General features: G+C 35.8%; 1 protein-coding gene and 1 non-coding gene across 5 annotated transcripts in view; one reads left to right on the plus strand and one right to left on the minus strand.

The window, feature by feature from the left end:
- Positions 1-1,653: 1,653 nt before the first annotated feature.
- On the minus strand, positions 1,654-1,735 carry TRNAS-GCU (transfer RNA serine (anticodon GCU)). Its single transcript has one exon. It is a non-coding gene; the product is annotated as a tRNA-Ser (tRNA).
- Positions 1,736-1,910: 175 nt separating this feature from the next.
- The window catches only part of KNL1 (kinetochore scaffold 1), a 61,121-nt gene continuing 37,257 nt past the window's right edge, over positions 1,911-25,774 (plus strand). The window contains exons 1-7 of one of the 4 annotated variants that reach the window (XR_009220040.1): positions 1,911-2,211; positions 7,573-7,626; positions 8,561-8,600; positions 9,824-9,883; positions 12,554-12,615; positions 25,425-25,477; positions 25,732-25,765. Coding sequence is in view for 3 of the 4 variants with exons in the window: in XM_058541243.1 (XP_058397226.1) it covers positions 7,592-7,626; positions 8,561-8,600; positions 9,824-9,883; positions 12,554-12,615; positions 25,425-25,477; positions 25,732-25,765 (284 nt within the window). In the remaining variant the exon portion in view is untranslated. Of the gene's footprint in view, positions 2,212-7,572; positions 7,627-8,560; positions 8,601-9,823; positions 9,884-12,553; positions 12,616-25,424; positions 25,478-25,731; positions 25,766-25,774 lie in introns of those variants that run through there. The other 3 variants (XM_058541243.1, XM_058541244.1, XM_058541245.1) reach the window with 3 other exon arrangements.

The raw sequence follows: 25,774 nt of genomic DNA on the forward strand, positions 1-25,774 counted from the left end.
CTTCTCAGAATATTGTCTTAAAATGCATAAAATTAAGTTTGTTGGAATACAAAGGCAACCGACTACATTAGAATACAGTTATCAAAATATTTCTTAAAATCTGTGATATAATAATGTATGTACTTCTTTATGAATGCATAACATTACAAGATCTAAGGGCAAGTCTAATAACTACCATTATTTTGAAGTAGTGATGAGCATAAAGCAATAACAGTAATGTGTTATAAAAATATCTGAGATTTCTATTGGTGACAAAATCACAGGTAGGTTAACATTACTGCGGTTTGTTGCTTATCTTTATTGAAGGAAGTGCTTTCAATTAGAGATTAGTGAAAATAAAGATGCAATTTTTTTCCCCAACTAAACAACCAACTGAATTCTATCCATGAACCCCTTGGGGGTGAGTAGCACCCGGATAGAAACCCTTCCTAGCAGCCGGGTGGCAAATAGATCGGAGGCAAGGCTGAAGACAGGTGCTGGGGTGACTCGCAGCGCAAATAGATCGGAGGCAAGGCTGAAGACAGGTGCTGGGGTGACTCGCAGCCTTCAGCCCATGGATTTGGGTTTAAGAGCGAGAAGCCAGTGGAGCCAGCTGAGCAGGGGCTACTGCCTTGCTGAAGCACCTGTCAGGCGCCAGGCTCTGGGGTACCGTGCGGTGCGGAGAGAATGTGTAAACCACTAACGTAAAGGATTGAGGAGCGATGTTTACCAATCTCCAGCGCGGTATGGGATGGTGGTTAAAAGCCACCAGAGTTCGACAGATTTGGGTAACACTGCCCTCTCTGCAACTATGGAAAAGCTGTATAACCTTGGGCAAGTTTATCTTGCAGTGTCCTCATCTGCAAAATGGACTAATAAAAATGTCTATCATGATCATAGGGTAATGGTGAGTTAAAGTGACGTAATTCATGTGGTGCCTGTGGATAATAAATACTGGATAAATAAAGGTTGTTAAATGTGAGTTGAATGAATCTGCCTGATGACCTTTCAAGAGGGAAATCTATTCTTTTTCTGCTCCCTGTTCCTGCCTCTCTGCTTAAATCCAAGAGACGATTTAACACCTTCTTCTCCGCTGGGAAGGTAGCCATGTTTCAGGTCTTCAGTGTTTGGCTTCTAGATAGTACTACCAAGGTTCTACATGTTGTCAACATCTGTTTAATGTTTCCCAGTGTATACTTTTCTTGAGCACTTGCAGCCTACTGGAGGCTGGAAGAGAATCCTGAACACTGCGTCTCTCGGTAGCTTTTGAAGTGAAAGCTCATATTTCACAGTAAGGACAGGTACGAATTAAAAACCCTGAGTTAAGAGTCCAGAATAATTGAGACCCCTCAATCAAGTGCTCGGTTAATTAATATGGAGCAGACAAGCATATGAAGATGGAACATATGAGGATGGTAATAATCGTGGAATTCTATGCGCTATTTACTTCATATAAATAGAAATTAAATCCAGCATAGACATTTTCTGATGTCTCTTTCCCTCTTTTATCTGTGAAGTCAGAACGTTCCAAAAGCTGTCTTTCACGTATCTCAAACCTGAGATTGATGGTGCTAAGTTGACTAGTATATCATAACTGGAATATTCAACTATTTCCACTCCGCGAATAAATTTCAAATCTGAAGGCGGAGGGAAAAAAAAAAACGACCTTCCTTTCGACGAGGATGGGATTCGAACCCACGCGTGCAGAGCACAATGGATTAGCAGTCCATCGCCTTAACCACTCGGCCACCTCGTCCCAGAAACCTACCTCTTCCTGGTAGCTATAGGGAGTAATACTAGGGGGATGTGACGCAATGTTATGGAGGCCGCCATTTTGTACGGAAGCAAAGATCCGATCATTTCTTATAGCAAACGATCTAAAGAAGATGGCCGCTCCCATGATAAGGGGGATCTGCAATGGGGAAGGATAAAGGAAAACCCAGTAGAAAAGAGATAAGCTTAAAGGAAATAAAATTGGCATCTAGGCTGGAAAGGAAGTTTGATTAAAGCAGTCTTAGGAATGGGGCGGCTCTGGAGTCTAAGGGGCGGAGCCGACGCGTAAAGCGGCTTTGCGCATGCGCACCAGCTAGGCGGTTAGATTTGAATACTTCACTGAGGCCGTCTGGACGTTGTGAGGTGAAGAGGAGCGGCGGCGGTGAGGCGCTGGTCTGAGGGGCGCGCGCACCCCAAACAAGTCTGAAGAGAATTTGTGAAGCAGTTGGGCTGCGGCGGGTAAAGAGAATGACCCTTTCGTTCTGGGCTTTGGAGGGGGGGCTTTAGGTATTGTCTGAGCGCTCTGAAGGCCCGGCGGCGGGAGGTCGGGGACGCTCCCTCAGCCCGGCGGCTTCCGAAAGCGCCGGGCCCAGAGTAGACGCTTCTCCCCGGGTGCAGGCCGCTTGCTTTCCTCACCTCGGCCTGCACATTGTGCCGCCGGCCGCCTGCCTAGCACCTCTCCAGCCGCCTGGGCCCCTCGCCCGGCCGGCTCGGACTGCCTGTCCGCGGCTCTCGGCGTCCGGGTCCGCCGCGCCCCGCCATCTTCTGTCAGGGCCCGGCCTCCTCCTCGTACCTCTGCCGCTCTCCCCTGGGGAGCTCCCCGCTGCTTGTGTTTCTGACTCAGTCTTGTCTTAGCTGTAAATGAAGTGACAGCGATCAGTGGTTTTAAACTCGCGGCTTGCCCTGGCTTATTTACCGGGTCTGGTCGGAGTGCTGGCAGCACTGAGCAGACTTTTGGTTTCCTGCAAAAAAATTAACGTTAACAAATAAAGCCAGTATTGGTACGCCACAAATGAGTTTTAAAAAATCTTCCTCTGTCCATTATTAGTTCAGAGTTAAGGACCCTTTTCTTGCTGTTTATCGCAATGCTAGAGTTTAAGGAAAAAACATTAATTGCTGATTGGAATTTTAAAGATAAGTTTATAGAGATATGACAGACAAGACCAAAGCGGAGCTCACTCTGGATGTTAAGATTGAAGTTTTCATTCAATTGAATTGAATCAATCGAATTCCTCATTTGTTTATTGAGTTCCTTGTTGTCTTGTCCTAGGGTTGGGAGCGGATTCAGAGTCCCTAATCTAGAGGAGCTCACAGTCCAGAAAGAGAAATAATTAAGATACACAAATAACGATAATACAATACAATGTAGAGGATTATAGGACATTGTCAAGTAGTATGGGAGCACGGAGAAAGGAGAGATTGTTTGATGCTTTTGACAATGGAGGCTAAAGGAGGCTTCATGGAGAAAGTGGCATTTGAGGTGGCACTTGCAAGAATACGGAGATAAGGAGTTAATGTATTGTAAGATTTTGCTGATTAAAGGTTCTGTTCAAAACACTATAATTTTTGACTATGTGAGTGGCTGGAAATGTTTACAGGATGACAAATGTAAATTGAGTAAAAATGTGGTATTAATGGAGTGGTATTAATGATGTGTTTGATGCTCAGTATGAGACTGTAGAAGATACTCTAGATATTGATAGTAGAACAGTGCTGTCCAATAAAGCTTTCAGTGTTAATGGTAATGTTTTGTATCTGCAGTGTTCAACAGGGTGCCCATTAGTCATGTGACTAGAGCACCTGGAATGTGGCTATTGTGAATGAAGAACTGAATTTTAAATTTTATTTTAATTAAATTTAAATAGCTACTGTATTGGGCAGCATAGGCCTAGAGCCTATATCATTGGACACTATGGAATATGTTAACTCTAGATATTGGTAGTGTAAATGCAGGAGTAGACAAAGAGCTAGATAGCGAATATTTGCAGACTACGTGGTTGTGGACATTGTCACATATTCTTTTTTGTTGTGTTTTGTTTTCTACCACCCATTCAAAATATTAAAAAAACACTTTTAAGGTCTCATTTGGCCCAGTAGCTGCAGTTGGCAGACCTCTGGATTATTTAGATTAGTACTTCCCAAACTTTCTTGGCTCTTGGTGCCCTTAGGCCAAAAGAAATACCTAACAGTTCCATTTATATTAAATAGTTAGGTCCAAACAACTTAAAAGTTGTTATTAAGTTGAAATAAATTTATGTCCTAACCACTTAGTAGCCATTTGAAAAAAATAATATGTATAAATTGAAGGAAAAGGTCATATTTTAGTTTTATCCTTAAATAATCACAATTGTCTGCTAATTGAATATGTGTGCCTGTTGAACACTGCACAACTTCTCAAGTCTTGGAATCAGATTGAACACTGCCACCCTCATTTCCTGTACCACATTGATAAAAAGTACTTGCTTTATATCACAGCATCTGCCAAAAATCCAGCTTTGCAATAATATTTTATCAAAACTAATGTAATGTGAATAGGTACTATTTTGAGATAGTAGTTCACACAGTGCCTACTGTGTGTGCCTACAGTGCCTGACAGATGTCAAGAATTGCTGTTTCTCTCAAAAATTTAAAATATCCCCGGACACTTCTGTGAGTATGCTGTAGCACCCATGTGTTGTGCCAGGTGCACAGTTTTGGAACCAGTCAGTAGTCAATTAATGTGTCAGTGATCAAGCGTTCCACCATTACCGCATTTTACGAATAAGGCTTAATGTGAAGATCTAAGGTCTCATATTTCTCTTGAAGGTGGAACTTACAGTTATGTAATAAATAGAGTATTTTAAAAAGGGGGCTTCAATAAGCTTTGAATCTCATCGCTAGTTAAGTGCCAGCTGATCTACACCTTAGACAAGAATGATGCTCACTGACTGTTTCTTTTGGGGGAGGTAGTTTTTTTTAAAAATTATTTTATTGAAGTCACATTGATTTATAACATTGTGTAAATTTCAGATGTACATCATTATATTTTGGCTTCAATGACTATTTCAGTGAAGATGTTTAGGTGATCCTGACTTGATAATATTTAATATTTTTATCTGTGAATATGTCACTAAATTTGAAAATATTCCCAAAAGGAGAATATTGCAAGTGGATGATCATAAAGGTAACTTTAAAGAATTGTTTCTTAATTACTCATTCAGCAGATATTTATTGAGCTCCTATTATTTACAAAGCACTGTGGTAGGTTCTCAGAATATAACAGTAAACATAAGAGACACCAGCCCTATTCTCATGGAGTTTGCTGTTGGGGCAAGGGTAGTTTGGGAAGATAACAGGAGTAATTAATTTACGTAACAGATTTTTAACTTACAGTTGTGGTAATGCTACAGAGGAGACATACACAGTGCTGCAAAGAGTGCTTTTCTTGACTTTCTTAGCAAGAGAGAATAGCAAATATAAATTCAGTGACTCAGGAAAGCACTTTGTGTATGCAGGAATAGTAATGCCAGTGTGACAGTGTGACTAGTGTAGTGATTGAGGAAGACAGTGGTATGAGATGAAGTATAAAGTGTGAGAGGCTAGCAGGGACCAGATGTTGTAGAGCTTGGTAGGTCTTGGTGAAGAGGTTATTCTCAGTACAATGGAAAGCCATTGAAGAGTTTTAAGTAGGAGAATGTCTTAAATGTGATTTATGTTTAAGAAGATAACTGCCTACTATGTGGATAAAGGACTGTAAGGGGATCAGAGTGAAAGCAGGGAGACCAGTGATGTGAATATTGCAGTATTCTACATGGGAGATGATGGTAGCTTGAACTATGGTGGTGGCATTGAAGATAGAAGTGAATGGATTTGGAATATATACTTGGAATAGAGCTACTAAGACTTGATGGTGGATTGAATAGAAGTGGAAATAGCTGTCTTACTTGTTTGATCTTGGAAATTTTTTAGAGTTTCATCATTAAGTTGATATTTGCTGTCAGTTTTTTAAATAGATACTGTTTGTCAGATTAAGGAATTTACCTTCTATTCCTAGTTTGCCAAGTTTTTCTTTTTTTAAATATGAAAGGATGTTAAAGTTCATCAAACTTTTTTTTTATCTGTTGATACGATCAAATGATTTTTCCCTTTTGATCTGTCAGTATGGTGAATTGTAAAATTGATTTTCTAATGTTAAACCAGTTTTGCATTTCTGGAATAAAACCAACATGACCATGATATATTATCCTTTTTACAAATTGCTGGCTCCTTTTTGCTATTTATTTAGGATTTTTGTATTTATGCTAGTGAAATTGGCATGTAATCTTTCTTTTCTTGTACTGTATTTGTCTGAGAATGGGGGGGGTATGTGTGTGTATATATGTGAGATAGAGGTCATTGCAGAAAAGAGAGCTTGCTCTTTTTTTGTTTCCCTCCCCAAAGCCCCAGTGCGTGGTTGTATATCATAGTTGTAAGTCATTCTAGTTCTATGTGAGCCCCCACCACAGCATGGCAGCTGATAGATACGTTGTGTGGTTCCGCCACCCAGAAGCAAACCTGGCTGCGTAAGCAGTGAGCACCAAACTTGAATCACTAGGCTATCAGGGCTGGCTTGAGAACTTTCTTTAAATACAGAATAATTAGCTTAAAGTAGTGACAGTGGTTGCTTTTGGGAAGGAGGCTATTGAAGTGCAGGGAGCTGCTATTTTAAAAAACCGATCTTGTAAAATCAACTTCTTATACTGTGTACATAAAAGCTAAAATTTAAAAATCAAAAATATTGTTTTAACTACATAATGAGTGTTATCTGTGAACAGGAGGTAAGTGAAACTAGAAGAATGGGTAAGCCGACTGATCAAGTGATGAAGAACAAAAGGAGAGGGTCGTAGATCAAATCCTAGAAGATGCCCATCATCTTGTCTATATTGATAGCTAATTGAATAAATTGATAATAAAAAATAAGCAGACTTTTATTTCAGTATGAAGTTCATGTTCATTTTGAAGAATTGTTCCCTAATTTGGCTTTTGTTATGTATGATGAAAGCATGTAAAATAAGATATCTTCTAAGTACCTGTTTTGTTTTTTTTTACTTACTGCTAAAAGTAAGAACATTGATTCTAACAGTTTATGTATATGGTATTAATTTAGTGTTATGGTAGAAATGCTAAGATTGTTGAGTCAAAATCTCTAGCTATTCTGTTTTCTGAAATCTGCAATGGAATTTTTTCTTACCTAGGGGTGAGGTTCTAAAGTTAATGCATAAAGTGAACATTTATCTTAGTTACAGGTAGATAGGAACTGAGACCAATTGAGGAAACTTCAGGTTATGCCTTTTATTTCACAGTCTTTCCAAGACAAATGCTCATTGAGTGGAATTGTAAGCATAATCAGCTGCACTATTTAAAATGTTATTTTTCTGTCTTAAAATTTTTTTGCTGAGTATTTATAGTTGAATTTTCATAAAAGTATGCATATTATGCAAATCCATTGTATTTTGATGTCTAATTGGCTTCATTTTGAGGTTGAATTTTTATGTGATCCATAAGCTCTTATAAGCTAGGGTGAATTTTTATTTGAACCGTTAATGTATATATCATCCCAATCAGAGTTGGTCACTGATTTTATCTTGAATGAGAACTTTCCAGAAGCATTAATTATAACAGAGTAGTTTAAACTCCTCAAAATTGCTCATGTTTTATAGCCTCATAGTGTAGCTTTTCCTTCCTTTTTTTGGTCTTCCCCAGAAAGTAATCCTGAAGTCACAATTCTGCTCTTATCTCTTCATAGACTGTAGTTTCTCTTCCTTCTTTCTCACCTTTTCTAATATTGTGTATTTGTTACAGAAAAAATTTTTCTTCAAAAATGGATGGGATGTCTTCAGAGGCTAATGAAGAAAAGTAAGTTCATGCAATGCAACTGAAAACATTCAACTTTTTATCAGAGAAAGATACTTTTCCTACTAGTAACACCTATTTGATAACTTCTGAAATCTTTCTCCATTCTGTTCCAGGGAAAAGAAGTAAATGTTACAAAGTCATCGCCCTCCTTGCCATGTCTTTGTATAAACTCATCTAGAGTCAAAACTGAGAGGGACTTTAGAGACCACCTCCTATCTCTTCAATTTAAAGATGAGAAAATTGAGGCCCAAGGAAATGAAATGATTTGTCTAGAGTTGGCCTCACAAACTGGTGGCCTGTTTACAGCCTATAGACCTAATTTTTTTTTTCCTCAACAATGTTTTTTAATTTTTGAATTAGTTGCCATAATTTCAAAATCTCAAGATTTCGTACAACAGTTAGATTTTCAGCTTCTCTTGAAAAATCAAGTGTGGCAACACTGGGCTTATATTTTTGCTTGGCAACAACTAACCTGAGCAGTGTAATAGCTGTAACTTTTAGACCAGGCAGGAACTCTCCATTGTGGTTTCAACGCCACCTGTTTTTCTTGCACGTTCTAAATTATCTATTTGGCCTCCATAGGGATTTGAATTTTCAAAACCTGGTCTAAAAATCACACAGTAGTAAAACCAGAACTAGAGTCTCTTGATTTATAGCCCATGTATCTTATAATTGTACCTCTGTAAATATGGTAAAGTATGTTGTACTGGTTGTTTTTCAAGAGAAAGTCTTGTAGTATACAATATGTATTTTTAAACACTGACTTCCTAAATACTAAATTTGAAGTCTTATAAATTTTGTTAAGTGAAAGTGATGCCAAGTGTTAAGTGAAAGTGGTGGCCAATTTAAAAGCATGTAAGGGATGCTGTGGTGATGGCTTTTGAAAATTCAGTCTTTTACCAATGTGTGTGTAAATTTTTTTTTCCTCTTTCAGCGACAATACAGAGAGACCTGTTAGAAGACGACATTCTTCAGTAAGAAACACTTAAGTCAATAATTGTTACCTTTTATTGAATAGTGATTATATACCACAGTAATTTTGACTGTGGCATCACCATCCCACCCCCACTGGTTCTTATTGCTCTCTGGATAAAGACAAATATTTATCCTGGTTACACAATTCTGTAAATGTACTAGAATTTGTATTTTATGAATTTCATAGTAATTTTATGAATTTTATGCTATGTAAATTTATACTTCAATGGAGCTGTTAAAAAATATATTTAAACTGATGTACAAAGCGGTAGCAAGACACAAAAAATCCAACTCAAACTGAATTAAGTGCAAAATTTATGGGTTATAAAACTGAAAAATCCAAAGATAGGGATGACTTTAGGTACTACTTACTGACTACAATATCCAATAATACGCTAGTACTAGGATTTCCTTTCACTTTTCCTATTCTGACTGCTTCCCCTGGGTAATCTCCATTATCAGACAGGCTCTCTCCCCATAGTTACTACAGTATATGTAGCTCTCCCAGCTTCCAGGTTCAAGTCCTACATGAAAAATAGAATCTATTTCCTCAAGATAAAAAAACAAAAGACTCAGGATTGAATCATGTTAGCTTGATTATCTTGATATGGGTCACGTCCTCATTCCTGAACCAATCACTGTTGATGAGAGAATATCATGTGCAGATTGTTCTAGACTAGGGCTACATGTTGTATCCTAGAGTCGAGGTGGAGCTTTATCCAGACCACATGGAATGAGAGTAGGCAAAATAATTGGGGAAGGTGGGCAGGGAGAAGATAATAGATGCCAAATATTTAAACCAGCCACAAAGTAAAGCACTGAACAGTATGAATTTGAGGAGTTTTTGAGGTTTTTACAGGATATTTAGCATCTCTACCTTTTGGCTCATAGTATAACTTGAAATGAACTGATTATTAAAATATAGATATGCCAGGGGCCGGCCCCGTGGCATAGAGGTTAAGTGCACGGGCTCCGCTGCTGGTGGCCCGGGTTCAGACCCGGGTGCACACCGACGCACCGCTTGTCAGGCCATGCTGTGGTGGCGTCCCATATAAAGTAGAGGAAGATGGGCATGGATGTCAGCCCAGACCCATAGTCTTCTTCAGCAAAAAGAGGAGGATTGGAATGGATGTTAGCTCAGGGCTGATCTTCCTCACACACACACACAAAATATATATATATATATATGCCAGATTTTTTTGAAAAATTTTAACTCTTCTAGATTTTGAAACCCCCAAGGAGTCCTCTTCAGGACCTCAGAAGTGGGAATGAAACAGTTCAGGTAAGTCTAGTGCTTTATATATATAAGCTTTATATAAGTGCTTTATAGATGATTATTTTCAGTGATATTTCTAATAGTCAGGAACTTTATTAGCTATATGAAGAGAGAACATCATAAATCATTCTCAATTGAATGTGTACAAGCAAAAATCCCATGGCCTTCAGGTTAAAATCCAAACACTTGAATACACTGGCATTTGTGACTTTTAACCCCTATTTACTTTTCCAGCCTTCTTTCTTGCCGCTCTCACACATATGTCTTACCTCTTGGAACTTCTTACTATTCCCCAAACAAAGCATGAACTGTCAAGCCTGCAAATGTTTACATATGATGTTCCCTCTGTCTAAATGGTTAATCCCTTATTCTTTTTTCTCCCAACATTTTATTAAATTTTTTTTCAAACATACTGAGAAGTAGAAAGAATTTTACAGTGCTCATATAGTCATCACCTAGGTTCTACAATTAAAATTTTATCATACTTGCTTTATCATAAATCTGTAGCCTTCTTTTTTTGGTAATTCCTATTTGTCCTTCAAAACTCAGCTTTGGTATCACTTTTCTGAAAAAATCATCCCTTACCACCTTCTATTGTAGTTATTTACTAATGTCTATTCTAAATGGAGAACTCCCTGCGGGTGGGAACTTTATCATGTATTTTTTTAATTTATTGTGCCTAGTATATAGTTGACTTTCAGTACATTTTGTTGATTGATGAAATGCATATAGTTTTGGAGATATATAATTCTGAGTGCTCACTCTATTTTGGCCTCTCTAATCTTTCTCTTTCTCAAATACATTAGGGCCTCTGCACACATTCTGCCTAGAATGCTTTCCCTCTACCCAGCTCTTCTAACTACTAACTCTAACTCTTCTCTACTAACTTCTAAATAATCCTTCAGGTCTCAACTTAAATGTACTTCCTCAAAGAAATATTCCCTGATTCTCAGGCTAAATTATTTTTTTTTATATAGTTTTCCTTCATATCACACTTTGAATTTTATATTTGTGTGGATTTTTTTGTTTTAATATCTGTCTCATTATTAATCCCCAGTAGAGTAGAGACTGTATTTGTTTCCTTCACCACTATTTTTCTGTTACTCAGCACAGATCTGGTGTATTTGTGTATGTATTTTTTAAAAATTCAATGACTGTTGAATGAATAAATGACATTCATAGACTCAAAGAGCTTTAAAACCAAGGTCCTCATCGGTAATCTTGAATCTAGGTCCTTCATGTTATAGACAAGAAATATAAAGTCCAAAGAGGTTAAACGTTTTGTCTAAGCCCACGCATCTGGTTAGTGGCAGACTTCAAATTGGAGCTCTAATCTCCCAATTTCTAGCTCAGTGCTCTTTCCAATATACCACACAAATTTCAATTTTGGGTTTTTTTTAAAAAGAAATACATTAGTCTCTGTTAGTCCCAATATTTACTATGTCAGTATTGTCATATTAAGCTCAAGGCCACCTGTAGTGTCTGCTAAGGTCTTAACAGAGAGGATGAACATTCTTGATTATTTGTTATAATAAGACTTATGCTCAGATATTCAGAATTAACACAATAAAATTCTCTGTGGATTTTGCTTGTTTCTCTCTCTTTTGCTTTTTGTGTTTGATATCAATGTGAGTAAAAATGTTTGCTCTTGTTAAGGAAGATGAGGGAAAATTAAAATAGTATATTATAGTGAAAAGATGTTCAACATCACTAATAATTAGGGAAATGTGAATCAAAACCACAATGAGATATCACCTCATACTCAGTGGGATGGCTACTATCAAAAAAACCGGGCCGGCCCAGTGGCGTAGTAGTTAAGTTCACGTGCTTGGCTTCAGTGGCCGGGGTTTGCCGGTTCAGATCCTGGGCACAGACCTATGCACTGCCCATCAAGCCGTGCTGAGGCAGTGTCCCACATAGAGCACTAGAAGGATGTACAACTATGACATACAACTATCCACTGGGGCTTTGGCAATAGATGTTAGCTCAGAGCCGGTCTTCCTCAGCAACAAGAGGAGGATTAGCATGGATGTTAGCTCAGGGCTGATCTTCCTCACAAAAAAATAAATAAATAAATAAATAATAAAATAAAAAATAGTATAGTAAGGTTACCATAACAGGCAACTTTTCACTTGGTTTGTCCCCAGTCTTTCTTCTTCTTGACAGCGAAATAACCATTCATTTAAAAGGAGAGAGATAAGTAAGGGACAATAATCACCTTCCTTAAATGTATGTTATTTGTGTCGGTATGTTTATCACTCAGATTGAAAATCATATTCATGTTTGTTAAGTGCTTCTACGTTAGGATATTTTGGAGAATCAAATTAATAATAATTATCAAAATTAATAATAATGTCAAATTAATTGAGAATAAGACTTAGTCTCTGTCTAGTACTCTGGAGACCTAATTACCTTCATTAAGAATCATAACAGGGCTGGCCCCGTGGCTTAGCGGTTAAGTGCGCACGCTCCGCTGCTGGCGGCCCAGGTTCGGATCCCGGGCGCGCACTGATGTGCCGCTTCTCCGGCCATGCTGAGGCCACGTCCCACTACAGCAACTAGAAGGATGTGCAACTATGACGTACAACTATCTACTGGGGCTTTGGGGGGGAAAAATAAATAAATAAAAATCTTTAAAAAAAAAAAAGAATCATAACATATATACTCTGCCCTTAGGAATCCAATGCTTTGAGAAATAAGAAAAGCTCTCGTCGAGTCAGCTTTGCAGATACTATAAAGTAAGTTGAAAGGAGAAATAAAATGTTATAGGTAATGCTTTTTTGTGTGTTAAGTCAAATATGCTGGTACTAACTCTGATAATCTGTGTTTCAATTAGATAAGTATTAGAGAATTGTTATTTAAAAGTTTGTTATTCAGCATTATCCTTAAAAGAGAAACATTGAAAGCATTCCCTCTAAAGTCAGGAACAAAATAACTATGTCTTGCCACTGTTATTTGTATTATATTTGTGTTTGTATTGTATTGGAGGTGCTAACCAACAAAAATAAACTAGAAAGAGAAATTGGAGTTATAAACATTGGAAAGATGAGGGTAAATTTATTACCTTTTGTAGATTAAATGATTGTATATTAGGAAAATCCAAGAATATTTATTGAAATACCTCTACAGACAATAAGTAGCAGGAACCAAAATTAATATATGGAAATCAATATATTTCCTATACATAAATAATAACCAGAGAGAAGATAAATGTCTTTTTTCATTATATTTTGTTGCTGTAAATTTAATAATAAAAGCATATAAAGAAAAAACCGTTCCTGAAGGATGCTAAAGAAGAATTGTACAAGTGAAGATATAACAAGTTTCTGAATAAAAAGATTCAACATCATAAAGGTGTCACTGCTCCCTAAGTTAATTTATTAATTTAATGTAATTCTTATATGTAGTATTTTTATGATTATTTTCTTGATGTTCAGCAGTATATATGTATTTCCTCATGAATTCCAAAGTTGTTTATTAAAGAATTTAAAAATAAGTGGTAAGGGCATTTTGTTGTCATTAATTTTTAGTTATATTGTAATTAGAGAATGTTAATCATTATTTTGATTTCTATTGAAATTTTCTTTGTGATCTTGTATATGATCAGTTTTTGTGAATGATCCATAGGTACTTGAAAAGAAGATATATTTTGTATTTAAGGGGTAGAATTCAATATATATCAATTATATCTACCTTATACCTTGTGATATTTGGGTTTTCTATGATCTTGTATAGTTTTAGTCACTTTAATCTGTCATGAATTTAATAGAGAGGTAAATTAGTCTCTTATTGATAGTGCATCTCACTCTCTCTTTATATTTCCAGTCGTACTTCTTTATGAATTCTGATTCTATGTTCTCTGGTGCATAGTCATCATTGTTATATCTTCATTCAGAATTGCACTTACTAGCATTATGAAATACTCATCTTTGCTTTGTTTATTGCTTTTTGACCCAAATTCTACCTAGATTGATATTAAGATTCCTGTCTCTGCTGTATTTTTGTTTTCATTTGCCTGGTATACCTTTGTGTATTGTTTGACCAGGTATGAACAATGGTAAAATTAGTCTATTTCCTTTCCCCCAACCCAATTTTAGTCAATAATATACCTTTGTACCATTAAATATGCTTAAATTTCAATTAAAACTCCATTGTTTTATGTGATATCCTTTGGCAGTTATAATAGATAGTTACTTAACATACTTTTTTTTTTTTTTGTGAGGAAGATCAGCCCTGAGCTAACATCCGTGCTAATCCTCCTCTTTTTGCTGAGGAAGACTGACTCTGAGCTAACATCTATTGCTAATCCTCCTCCTTTTTTTCCCCAAAGCCCCAGTAGATAGTTGTATGTCATAGTTGCACATCCTTCTAGTTGCTGTATGTGGGACGCGGCCTCAGCATGGCCGGAGAAGCGGTGTGTCGGTCCGCACCCGAGATCTGAACCCGGGCCATTAGCAGAGCGCGCGCACTTAACCGCTAAGCCACGAGGCGGGCCCTACTTAACATACTTTTGCCTCTCACTTTCTCCCCGTCCTCATTCCCTTCCCTATTTTTTTTAGTTTTATCACCTCTCTTTCTCTCTCAGTGTTTGACATTAGGGCATCTGTCACATTTGTTTGTCTTAGTTGTATTATATCTATTTACATGTTCACATCATTTCCTTTGCTGTAGTTGCCCTAATTATCTCTTTGTTGGTTGAAGTTTGTTCTCTTATTGTTTCCGTAAGAAGGGTTCATTGAAAAAATATTCCCTGAGTTTTTGGGAGCGCAAAACTGTTATAGCCTTTATACGTGAAGAAGAAGGTTTACCTGGATATAAAATCTTCAGTTCACATTTTCTTTCCTTAAGGAAGGAAATGTAATGTGATTCTGTTGTCTTCTGGCATTAAATATTTCTATGAACATATCTGAGGAGTGAATGATTTTTCCCCCTCATAAATGACTGTGTCTTTGACAGGCTGCCTAACGGATTTTTTTTCCTTTATATTTGAAGTTTATTGACATTACTAGGGTACATCTCTATTTTGACTGTTTTGGGTCTTGAATCTGGAATTAACTTTTAAATATCTTTTTCTGTTCCATTATTTTACATTTCTTTACGAACTCAATAATTTATGCACAAATATTCTTTGCTTTTCTTCTATGTATATTATTTTCTCTCTTAATTCTTTTTATTTTTTTAACTTTGTTCATTTTAAAAATTTTCTTTATGTCCTTAAACATATTTTCCAAAGTGCTTGTTCACCCTTGTGCCCTTTCTAGTTTTGCCTTCATCCTGTGATGATTATATTTTTTCTTCTGCTTCTTTCACGAGTTGGATCTATTTGTGTTTCATTTCCTGCTGTCTCGCCATGTCTTCCTTGAGTTCTTGTACTTTTGCTTTCATTTGTATTCTTTCACAGAGATGACTGCTTTATTATGCTTTTTAAATCTGTAGCAAACTGTGTATATACAATTTTCATCTGCTCTGGGACAACATCTTTCTGATGAGCGTTTTTCTTATGTTAATAAATTATGTTTTGCTTTTCTTCCTTTTAATCTTATGGTGTCTTTATAGATTCTATGCTTTTTACTCATAATTGAGTGGGTTGGTTTTTCCTGAACCAACTATTTTCAGGACATTGTTGTGGAGGGGGAAGGGATGTGGTGGTATTCCAGGGTAGCTGTTTTTCTGTAAACAAAGGCTCTGTTTTTAGCTATCATAAAAACAGACTATTTAATATCAGCTTCTTCAAATTTTGTTTTCTGTATACCTCAGAATACTTGTTTGACCTTTTGTGAGGTCAGCTCCTAGATCAATCTAACCTTGAATTTGAACATTTTAGGATGAGGCCTGATTGTTTCATGTCCAGAATCTTCCTAGCAAAGTCCTGGGCTTTGATCTGCATTGTTTTTCATTTCTCATTTGTTCCTCTCTGTCCCCCTAAAACTTTACCTTATCAAGCCTTTAGGATCAGACAAATTAAGTAACTCCAGTTCTACAATTGTCATATAAAACATGATTTTGCATTAGGATAAGTATAGTTGCCCAGGATTTCGGTTGTGGGGCTATTAGGAACCTGTTTTCTTCTTTTCCTTGGAGCAGTAGTAGGTAATTGTTGGTAAGGGGTGAAGAAGGGAGTTCCCACTTTGCAGTCGACAATGCATGACATCTTTTAGTTACTGAGTAGTTCCCAACAGTAAGATGCCTTCTGAAATACAAGTTTTTTGTTGTAAATTGATAGTAATTTTAATTGCTTTATAACTTTTTTCTATTCATCTTCTATCCATAAATCAATTAATGTCTTCCTGGATAAACATGAGTTGTCAATATTTGATATATGTTGAATTTTGGGGAATAAAAAGAAAGACGCATAATAAGATTTGGTATAATCAGGGAAGACTAGGTGTTGCCTGCCAGTAGACTTCCCTAGGTGGTATATTTCTTGGTGAAGTTGCCACTGTCTTCCTAGATCTTGCCTTTCGATTTGCAGACTCTATATTGTTTTTGTCTGTAATTTGTAATGTAAATATGACTTGCCAATCATGGAATCTGAACTATTAGTTATGTGAATGATTCAGAATGTTTAATGGCACCAGGCTATGAAACCTAATTAATCCATCTCCACAGTAGCACACAAATACATGTCTATTGCAAAGCCTTGAATGCCTCTACCTGTATACTCCTTGAATAGGTATGGCCAGTTTGATTTAATAACTCATTTTCTCCCGTTTGTTTCAGACTGACTTTTCTTTCACATGTTTTCTTTGGGTATGTTCATGTTAATGTAAAAATAATCATTTTTAACTTTCTGTTGGCCATTTGATTCTTCCTTGTGCTGCATTAGATATTTTTGCGTAAAGTACCTTTTCTCTTTTGAGTTACTTCGTTGGGATTATATTTGCCAAAGTAGAATTGCTGGGGTTAAAGGAAGAAGCATTTGTGTAGCATTTATTACATTTCTGTTATTGGTTTTAGTACCACTAAACCATTTAATAATGTACATATTTTCCCAATATATGTAAACATTAGATTTTAGTACTTATTTTTAGCTAATTTGATTGATTATAATGTATCTCTTAGTTATTTTAATTTGTACTTTATTTGCCATTACTATTTTTTCTATATTTTGTTCCTTTATACTTTTTTTTTCTCATTTTGAAATGTTTCATTTTTTATTTCCTCATCTACTTAGGAAATATTGAAGAAAATATTTTAAAGTTTATGTGTTATTGAGCCCTTTAAATTTTGTGTTTACTAAAGCATGTGTCTTTCTTGGTTCATAAATAATTTTTGCAAGATTACACCTTTGAAAGCTTTCCTTATATCATAGATACTATGTAGATTTAAAAAAAAGAGAGAGAGAAAGCAAGGAACAACTGTAATTAAGATAAATTTACAGAAAAATGGAGGAAAGAATTATTTTGCCCTTTTGGTTAGGTATCTCCATATGTTTATTAAATATGCTTTATTATTTATATTATATTGGTTTACCACTTACTCTTTGCCTACCTAATATGTGGCACTCTAACATTTGGATTTTGTGGAAATATATTTCTGCATTTTCCTCTTTGTATTTCTTTAATTTTTCTCCTCTGGCATCTTTTTTCTTTATTTGTAATTTGGGTCATTCATCATTGTTAGTTTTCATTGTTAATTTTCCTTCTATTGTGTGATAGCAACCTTGTTTATTGCTAATACTTTTTTTGCTGTGAAACTTAATGTGTTGTATAACTTCATAATTATCTTTACCTTTGCTATGTTTGTCCATAGATAGTTTCCTAACTTGGAAAATTTTCAATTTGTGCATTATAGTTGTAGATTGAGTTTTGAAAATTTTAATTTAGTCAATAGCCATTTTTTAATAGAGTAGTTCAACCTATTTACATTTGTTAAAATTAGTACATCTATTCTCCCTTTATTGTTGGGTAAATTTAACTATATTGTTGCAGATTTTTGTTTTGTTTTTAATCAAGAATGAGTATTGGATTTTATTAAATGCTTTTAGAGCATCTATTAAAAGAGCTATAGGGCTGGCCCCGTGCCTTAGCAGTTAAGTGCACGCGCTCTGCTGCCGGCGGCCCAGGTTCGGATCCCGGGTGCGCACCAACGCACCGCTTCTCCGGCCATGCTGAGGCTGCGTCCCACATACAGCAACTAGAAGGATGTGCAGCTATGACATACAGCTATCTACTGGGGCTTTGGGGGAAAAATAAATAAATAAATAAAATTATTTAAAAAATAAATAAATAAATAAAATTATTAAAAAATAAATTAATAAAATAAAAGAGCTATAGAGTTTTTCCCACTTTATTTATTTATTTTTTTTTGTGAGGAGATCAGCCCTGTGCTAACATCTGCCAATCCTCCTCTTTTTTTTTTTTTTTCTTTTTGCTGAGGAAGGCTGGCCCTGGGCTAACATCTGTGCCCATCTTCCTCCTCTTTATATGGGATGCCACCACAGCATGGCTTGCCAAGCAGTGCATTGGTGCACGCCCAGGATCCGAACCGGTGAGCCCCAGGCCGCCGCAGCAGAGCGCACGCACTTAACCACTTGCGCCACCAGGCTGGCCCCAAGTTTTTCCTACTTTAATCTTTAATTATGATAAAATAACTTTTTGGATGTTGAATTATCTTTGCATTCCTAGGATAAATCCAACTTAGTCATAAAATATTCTTTTAAAACATTACTAGATTCAATTTGCTAATATTTTGGGATTTTTGCACTAATATTCATATGTGAGATTGGCCTATAGATTTTTTTTTTTATAATTTTATTTATTTATTTATTTTTTTCTCCCAAAGCCCCAGTAGATAGTTGTATGTCATAGCTGCACATCCTTCTAGTTGCTGTATGTAGGACGCGGCCTCAGCATGGCCGGAGATGCGGTGCGTTGGTGCGCACCCGGGATCCGAACCTGGGCCACCGGCAGCAGAGCGTGCGCACTTAACCGCTAAGCCCCGGGGCCGGCCCTAGCCTATAGATTTTTTGTGTACTATTCTTACTTGGTTTTATTGTTAGTGTTCTATAAGTCTTATAAAAATCAATCTGAAAGCTTTTTATTTTCTATGCTGTAAACACTTTATATAAGTTTATTGGAAGTGACCTACAAAACTAGTTTCCTATCCACTCTTTTGCCCCATCTATTCAGCTTCTATTCCCCAAATAGATCTTATTGTTCTTTTAGATAATTTTCATACATATACAAGCCAACACAGATATGCATTCTTTTTTCTTACTTTTGTACATAAATGGTAACATGTTATCTATGTTTGTCTGTATTTGCTTTTTGTTTTAAAACTTAACTATATATATATATCTTGGAGATCTTTCCATATCAGTACATAAAGAGTTTATGGATAGATCTTTTTTCGTTTTTAATGGACCAGGTACCTTTATAAGGTGTTCATCTCTGACTACTTTTTCAGTTTCTACTCTGTCTACTATCTATTCTGGTTTTGTACTTCTTCAGCTAATTCTGATCATTTATATATTTCTAGAAAATCATTGGTTTTTTTCCAAATATAGATTTAAAGTTATATATAATATTCTCTTACAATTTTTAAAAAATAATCTCTGTATCTATAGTCGACTTTCTTATTCCTAAGGTTGTTTATTATTTACTATCTATTGTGGTTTTCTGCTGCTGCTTTAGCTAATTTTGATCATTTATATTTTCCTAGAGAATCAATGATTTTTTTCAAATGTATAGGTTTAAAGTTATACATGATATTCTTTTATAATTTTTTTAAAAAATAGTCTGTATTGGGCCGGCCTCGTGGCTTAGCGGTTAAGTGCATGCGCTCCGCTGCTGGCGGCCCGGGTTCGGATCCCGGGTGCGCAGCGACACACCGCTTCTCAGGCCATGCTGAGGCCACGTCCCACATACAGCAACTAGAAGGATGTGCAGCTACGACATACAACTATCTACTGGGGCTTTGGGGGGAAAATAAAGAAATAAATAAAATCTTTAAAAAAAAAGAAAAAATAGTCTGTATTTATAGTCCACTTTCTTATTTCTAATGTTGCTTATTTTCATCCTTATCTTTTTTTGAAGCATTGAATAAAGCCTTTTATTCCATAATTAGAAACAAGAGTTAAAATATGCAAAAACTCGGGGCCTGCCCGGTGGCGTAAGCGGTTAAATGCACGCGCTCCCCTTCGGCAGCCTGGGGTTCGCAGGTTCGGATCCCGTGCGTGCGCCAATGCACCGCTTGTTATGTGGGCTTTATATATGGACACACTGCGTCCCATATAAAGTAGAGGAAGATGGGCACAGATGTTAGCTCAGGGTCAATCTTCCTCAAGATAAAAGGGGAGGATTGGTATCAGATGTTAGCTCAGGGTTGGTCCTCCTCACCAAAAAAAAAGAAAAAAATATATGCAAAAACTCTTGAGAGAGTACAAAGGTTTGGATTACAAACACATGTATAAGGAAATTGGAGTTATAAAAAGAGAGGTCATTGGGAAGTAAAAAAAAAAAGACTTTCAATTTCCTTTTCCTTTTTTTCCTCCATTTTATCATGGAAAATTGATAACATACACAAAAGTAGAGAAAACAGTATCATGAAAACTCAGGTACCCATTTTCCAGCTACAACAGTTGTCAACTATGGCCACTGTTGTTTCACTACACCCCCACTTACTTCCCTTTCCTCTCCCACTGAGTTATTTTTATGTGAATCCCAGATATAGTTCATTAGTTATATCTTTAAAAGATACAGTATATTTTTAAAAAACATATTCATAATACTATTAGCACATCTTTTAAAAGTTGACAGTAATTCCATGATATCGTCAAACATCTAGTCAGTGTTCATATTTCTCTCTGATTGTCTCCATTTTTTGCCCTAGATGATTGGTGCGACTCAGTATCCAAACAAGGTTAACACATTCCGTTTGGTTGATATGTCTTTTAAGTCTCTTAATCTGTAGGCTCTACCTACCTTTTTATCCTCTTATAATTTATTTTTTTAAGAAACTGGGTTGTTTGTCCTATAGAGTGTCCCACATTCTGGGTTTTGCCGGTTGTATCCCCCTGGGATAATATTGTTTAATATGTACTTTTACTCTAGATTTCCTGTCACTTGGTTGTTAGATCTGGAAGGTTTGATTTGACTTAAATTTCTTGTTTGAGACAAGAATACTTCATAGGTAGCATCCTGTGCTTCCATCAGATGGCACTTAATGTTCAGTTATCTTTCTTTTTGTGATGTTAACAGCCATTGATGATCATTGCCTAAATCCATTATTGCTTTAGATTTTGCTAGTTGCTAATATTCTCATTCAGTCATACCTTCTTCATTTATTAACAGCACTTCTGTTGAGAGGACTTTCCCCATAACAGCTATTTGTATACTCCGAATTATGGTTCACATAGGAAAGTCAGGTTAAATGCTTGAGGGTTTTTTTTCCCCTTTATTTACTAGTTTTCAGTGTAATGAGTTGATTTCTAAGTATCCCTCAAAGTTGACTAATGAGGCTTTTTTCCCCTAGGATCTTTATCTAAATATCTAAATCTAAGTATCTAAATCATGAACTTAATTATATTTAATGTGCTTCAGTATGTTGTAATTATTATTTTTATTGATACTCAAATTATTCTGTCTTTGACCAGAGGAATCTCTTCAGATTAGTTTCTAACCTCTTGACATAACCCCATAATTTTTGATAGCCTCTTTGCTTCATAGTATAACAAGATATTTATTTTCATTTTGTGTATTATCTGTCCCAGACCTGTAATCAGCCAGTTCTCCAAGGAGCGAGCCCAATTCCTTTTAGTAGGAAATGGCATTTAGAGACCACAACCTGGATGCTATAGGTTTTCCTCACTATTGAGTTAGTCATTGTTTCTAGGTCTTTCTTCTTCTTGATGTGAATAGTTGTCTTTTGCTTTTGACTTGTTAAAGTTCTTTTAACTATTACGGATATCAGCCCTTTTTCATCTGTATTGCAAATTTTTTTACCCATGTTAATTTTGCTTATTGGATATTTTCCTATATAAATATGTCTTAAATTTTTATATGGTCATATCTGCCCATGTTTTTGTAAGTCCCTGTATTTTCTTCTGGTCTTTTTATCGGTTCATTTTTAATATGTTTAATTCATCTAGAATTTTTTTTGGTGTTAACAAGTAAGATGGAACAATCAAGCTGATTTTTGTTATTGTCATTGTTTTTATTTTTAAATCCAAATCCTTATTTTCCATAAAGTTGGAATGGGCAGATCAGATGTCATTCTTATTTTTAGATTTAAAAAATATTTTGTTTCCTTCCTAGAGGCAACTTCTAAGAGCTTTTTTTGCCTCTTAGATTTTAAAAACTTGACAATAGGTGCTTGAAGGTGCTTTCTTCTGAATTATTTCTCCAAAAAACTATGTCATCTCAATAATCATGTTGAAATGATCATTTTAATATAGGAAGATCACCTGTCTCAAATAATTGAAAGTGGGTTTATATATGTCAAAATGTGATTTATTATTAATAGCTAATATTATTGAATGTTTACAATGTGACAAGTACTATAACACTATATGCATTTATTACTCATTGAATCCTAACAATCATATCTGATTTTATGGATAATGAAACAGGCTTAGCTTAAGTAACTTGCTCAGGTTCCTATACCTGTTAAGGTAAGGGGTAGGGGTCAGACCTTGGACTATTTCACATCACGTATTCTTTTTTTGTGTGTGTGAGGAAGATCAGCCCTGTGCTAACATCTGCCAATCCTCCTCTTTTTTTTGCTGAGTAAGACTGGCCCTGGGCTAACATCCGTGCCCATCTTCCTGCACTTTATGTGGGACGCCACCACAGCATGACTTGACAAGTGGTGTGTCAGTGCGTGCCCGGGATCCGAACCAGCGAACCCCAGGCTGCCGCAGCGGACCGTGTGCACTTAACCGCTTGTGCCACTGGGCCAGCCCCCTCACATCAAGTATTCTTAAGCATTATATTATGATGTCTTCTATTATGTTTTTCACATTGTTGGTATTTTCTTTTTCCTCTAGTACTCTCATTATTTGTGGAATTAGATTGTATTATATTTTCTAGATCTATCTGCTTGGTATTATAATGCTTCTGTTCTTTCTGTTTTCTTTGTTTTTCAGATTTGCTCTGTGTTATTAATGCTTACTTGGCTTATTCTGTTTCTTTTGTTTGTCTTATGAGTTTGGCTAATAAAAAACATGTTCCCAGAAGTCAACAGGGAGCTTTTTAGACAAGGAGTGCCTGGGATAGGATTCCTTTCTTATCTGTCTGTAAAGTACAGTTAGATATATGAGAAAATTCAGGATTTTCTGTTCAAATTTGTGTTTTGGATGATAGAATGTTAAAATTAGAAGGAACCTTAGAAAATCTAGTCCAAACTCTTCATTTTTTAGATGAGAAGGTTAAACCCAGGGAGGTGATATGGCTTTCCCAAGGTAATATAGGTAGTGACAGAGCCACAATTATAATATAGGTATCGTGATTAAGTCTACTCCTTTTTCCACTACTTCTGATTACCCCTCCCAAATGCTGTTATACCTATTCCATCCTTTCCATTCCTTGGAAATAATCTACTCACTATACTTACTTTTCTAAAATGGCTTTGGGATAGTAAAAGGAATTTCAGATTCAAAAACCAAAAAACCTGGAACAAGTTCTGGCTTATTACTAAAACTTGATAGTTCAAGTCATTTAACTTTATCAGAGCATCAGTTTCCTCCTTTTTTAAGATGGAAGTAATAGTCCTTACATTTCTCAAAGTGTTATTGCATGGCCAAAATGAGATAGTGTATGTTATCACAGAAAATGTCATAAACAGTGTATAAGTAATGTTTCAAAAAGGTATTCTTTGTTAAAATAGATTAATTGAAAAAATTACAAGATTCTAGATATAGAAACAAGTATAATAAAAGCTCTCTTAACAACTCCCACCTAACTGAATTGTTAGAATTAACCTATATTTTTCATTCCCCCTGTAAAACATACTGATACCTATAGCACACTAAACACACTGTCATGTCCGTAAACTTCAGATCCTGAGAGCTGATTGGAAATGAGCTCTAAGATAGTTATTTCTATGAAAATTATATTGAATGGCTAGGAAAAACTTGATACAGGTGAATTTATTTTTAAAAATGCTTTCAAATTTGGTATGGGTGAGACAATGTAAAAGATAGGGAAATCAAGGGCTGGCCTGGTGTCATAGTGGTTAAGTTCGCACACTCTGCCTCGGTGGCCCAAGGTTCACGGGTTCAGATCTCGGACACGGACCTGTGCACCGCTCATCAAGCCATGCTGTGATAGGTGTCCCACATATAAAGCAGAGGAAGATGTGCATGGATGTTAGCCCACTGCCAATCTTCCTCAGCAAAAAGAGGAGGGTTGGCAACAGATGTTAGCTCAGGGCTAATCTTCCTCACCAAAAAAAAAGATAGGGAAAACATTCCTAAAAATTTAGAAGGATTCTGTGTTCACGTTGCTTCAAGATTTCTTTGTTTATTTCACTTTATAAATACACTGAAATTGTACAGTAGATCCACACTCAGAGTAAAGACCTCAGATTGATGTTAGGAGATTTGCAAATTAAAATTCATTTATGTGTTTTAATTTTTTTTAATGTTTAAGGTGTGTAAGGATCAGTTATGATTCCTTATTTTAAAAGATATTTTTTGATTGATTGACCAACTACTGATCCTGCTCATATTTGAATAAAAAGGCTTCTATTTTTCTATTATAAATTATTTGAAGAAAAGTTGTTTCAAGTATAGCTTTGTAGTTATAAACTCAGGTTTTGAAGTCAGAGAGATTTGGGTTTGCATTTTGGCTCTGCCACTTACCAGTTATATGACCTTGGGAGTTACTTAACCTTTATGACCCTCAATATCTACATCTGTAAAATAACATGGTAATTGTTATAATTATTAAAAATGCATGTAAAGAACATAGCACAGTGCTTGGCACACAGCATGCATGCAAATGTTTGCTGCTTTTTTGTAATTGAAATAAAATTCTACTTCTAATTAAGAGCTTCTATATCATGAATGATACTTAATATTAACGAATGAAAATGAACTGGTCGGATGCTTCAAGGCAGATATGAAATGCTACTTCTCCATGAAGGTTATTCTTAATCATCCCAATGAAAAGAGATCCCTTCCTCTGGAGTCCATGCCACCTTATCTGAACTGTTAATAACAAAAGTCAGTGAAGTAATGTTTATAATCCAGCTCTCTACTTAGAGTGAAATGTCCCTGAGGTGAAGGATCATGTGTCAGACTCTAGTATATAGCACCAGGTAGATAGTGAGTGCTTAATAAATGTTTGTTGAATAAAATTAATATTTTAGGTAATTGAGAGGAATAAAGTAATGATTCAATCACAGCTCATTAAAAAACCATAAGAGATTTTAATGTAGTAAACTAATTTTGGCATTTGAAATATTAATAGTATGTGCTGTATAGCAAAAAGGAAGCTGAAATCAAAGTGTTATCTGTACCTATCTCAAAACAGACTATAAATTAACACCATAGGGTTCTGGTTAAAAATTGCAGATTTTCAGTAATCTTTATTTTCTCTTCTAGGGTATTCCAAACAGAGCCGCATAAGAAAATAGTGAGGAAATCAGAAATTGAAGGTAAATATGTTATTGCAATCCCTGCTAAATCTGTTTTCCATAAAATTTTACTGCAGCTATCTAACCAGATAATTTGTATCACTTATTGTCTATCTTATTGCTTAAAAAGTATAACTTGAGCCACGGAGGGGCAGAAAGTAAGGACAGTTAGTAATTTCTTTTTTTTTTTTTTTTATTGTTAATGTCCTTACGCAATTTTTCTAATGCTTTATCAGTGTATCCTTGAACAAACTTATTTTTTATTTTATTTGTAGAAACAGAAGCAGGAGAAAATGTTCTGTTTCTACGGTAAGTAAG

Source organism: Diceros bicornis, chromosome 5 (assembly GCF_020826845.1).
Source record: "Diceros bicornis minor isolate mBicDic1 chromosome 5, mDicBic1.mat.cur, whole genome shotgun sequence".
In the NCBI taxonomy this organism is placed as follows: Eukaryota; Metazoa; Chordata; class Mammalia; order Perissodactyla; family Rhinocerotidae; genus Diceros; species Diceros bicornis.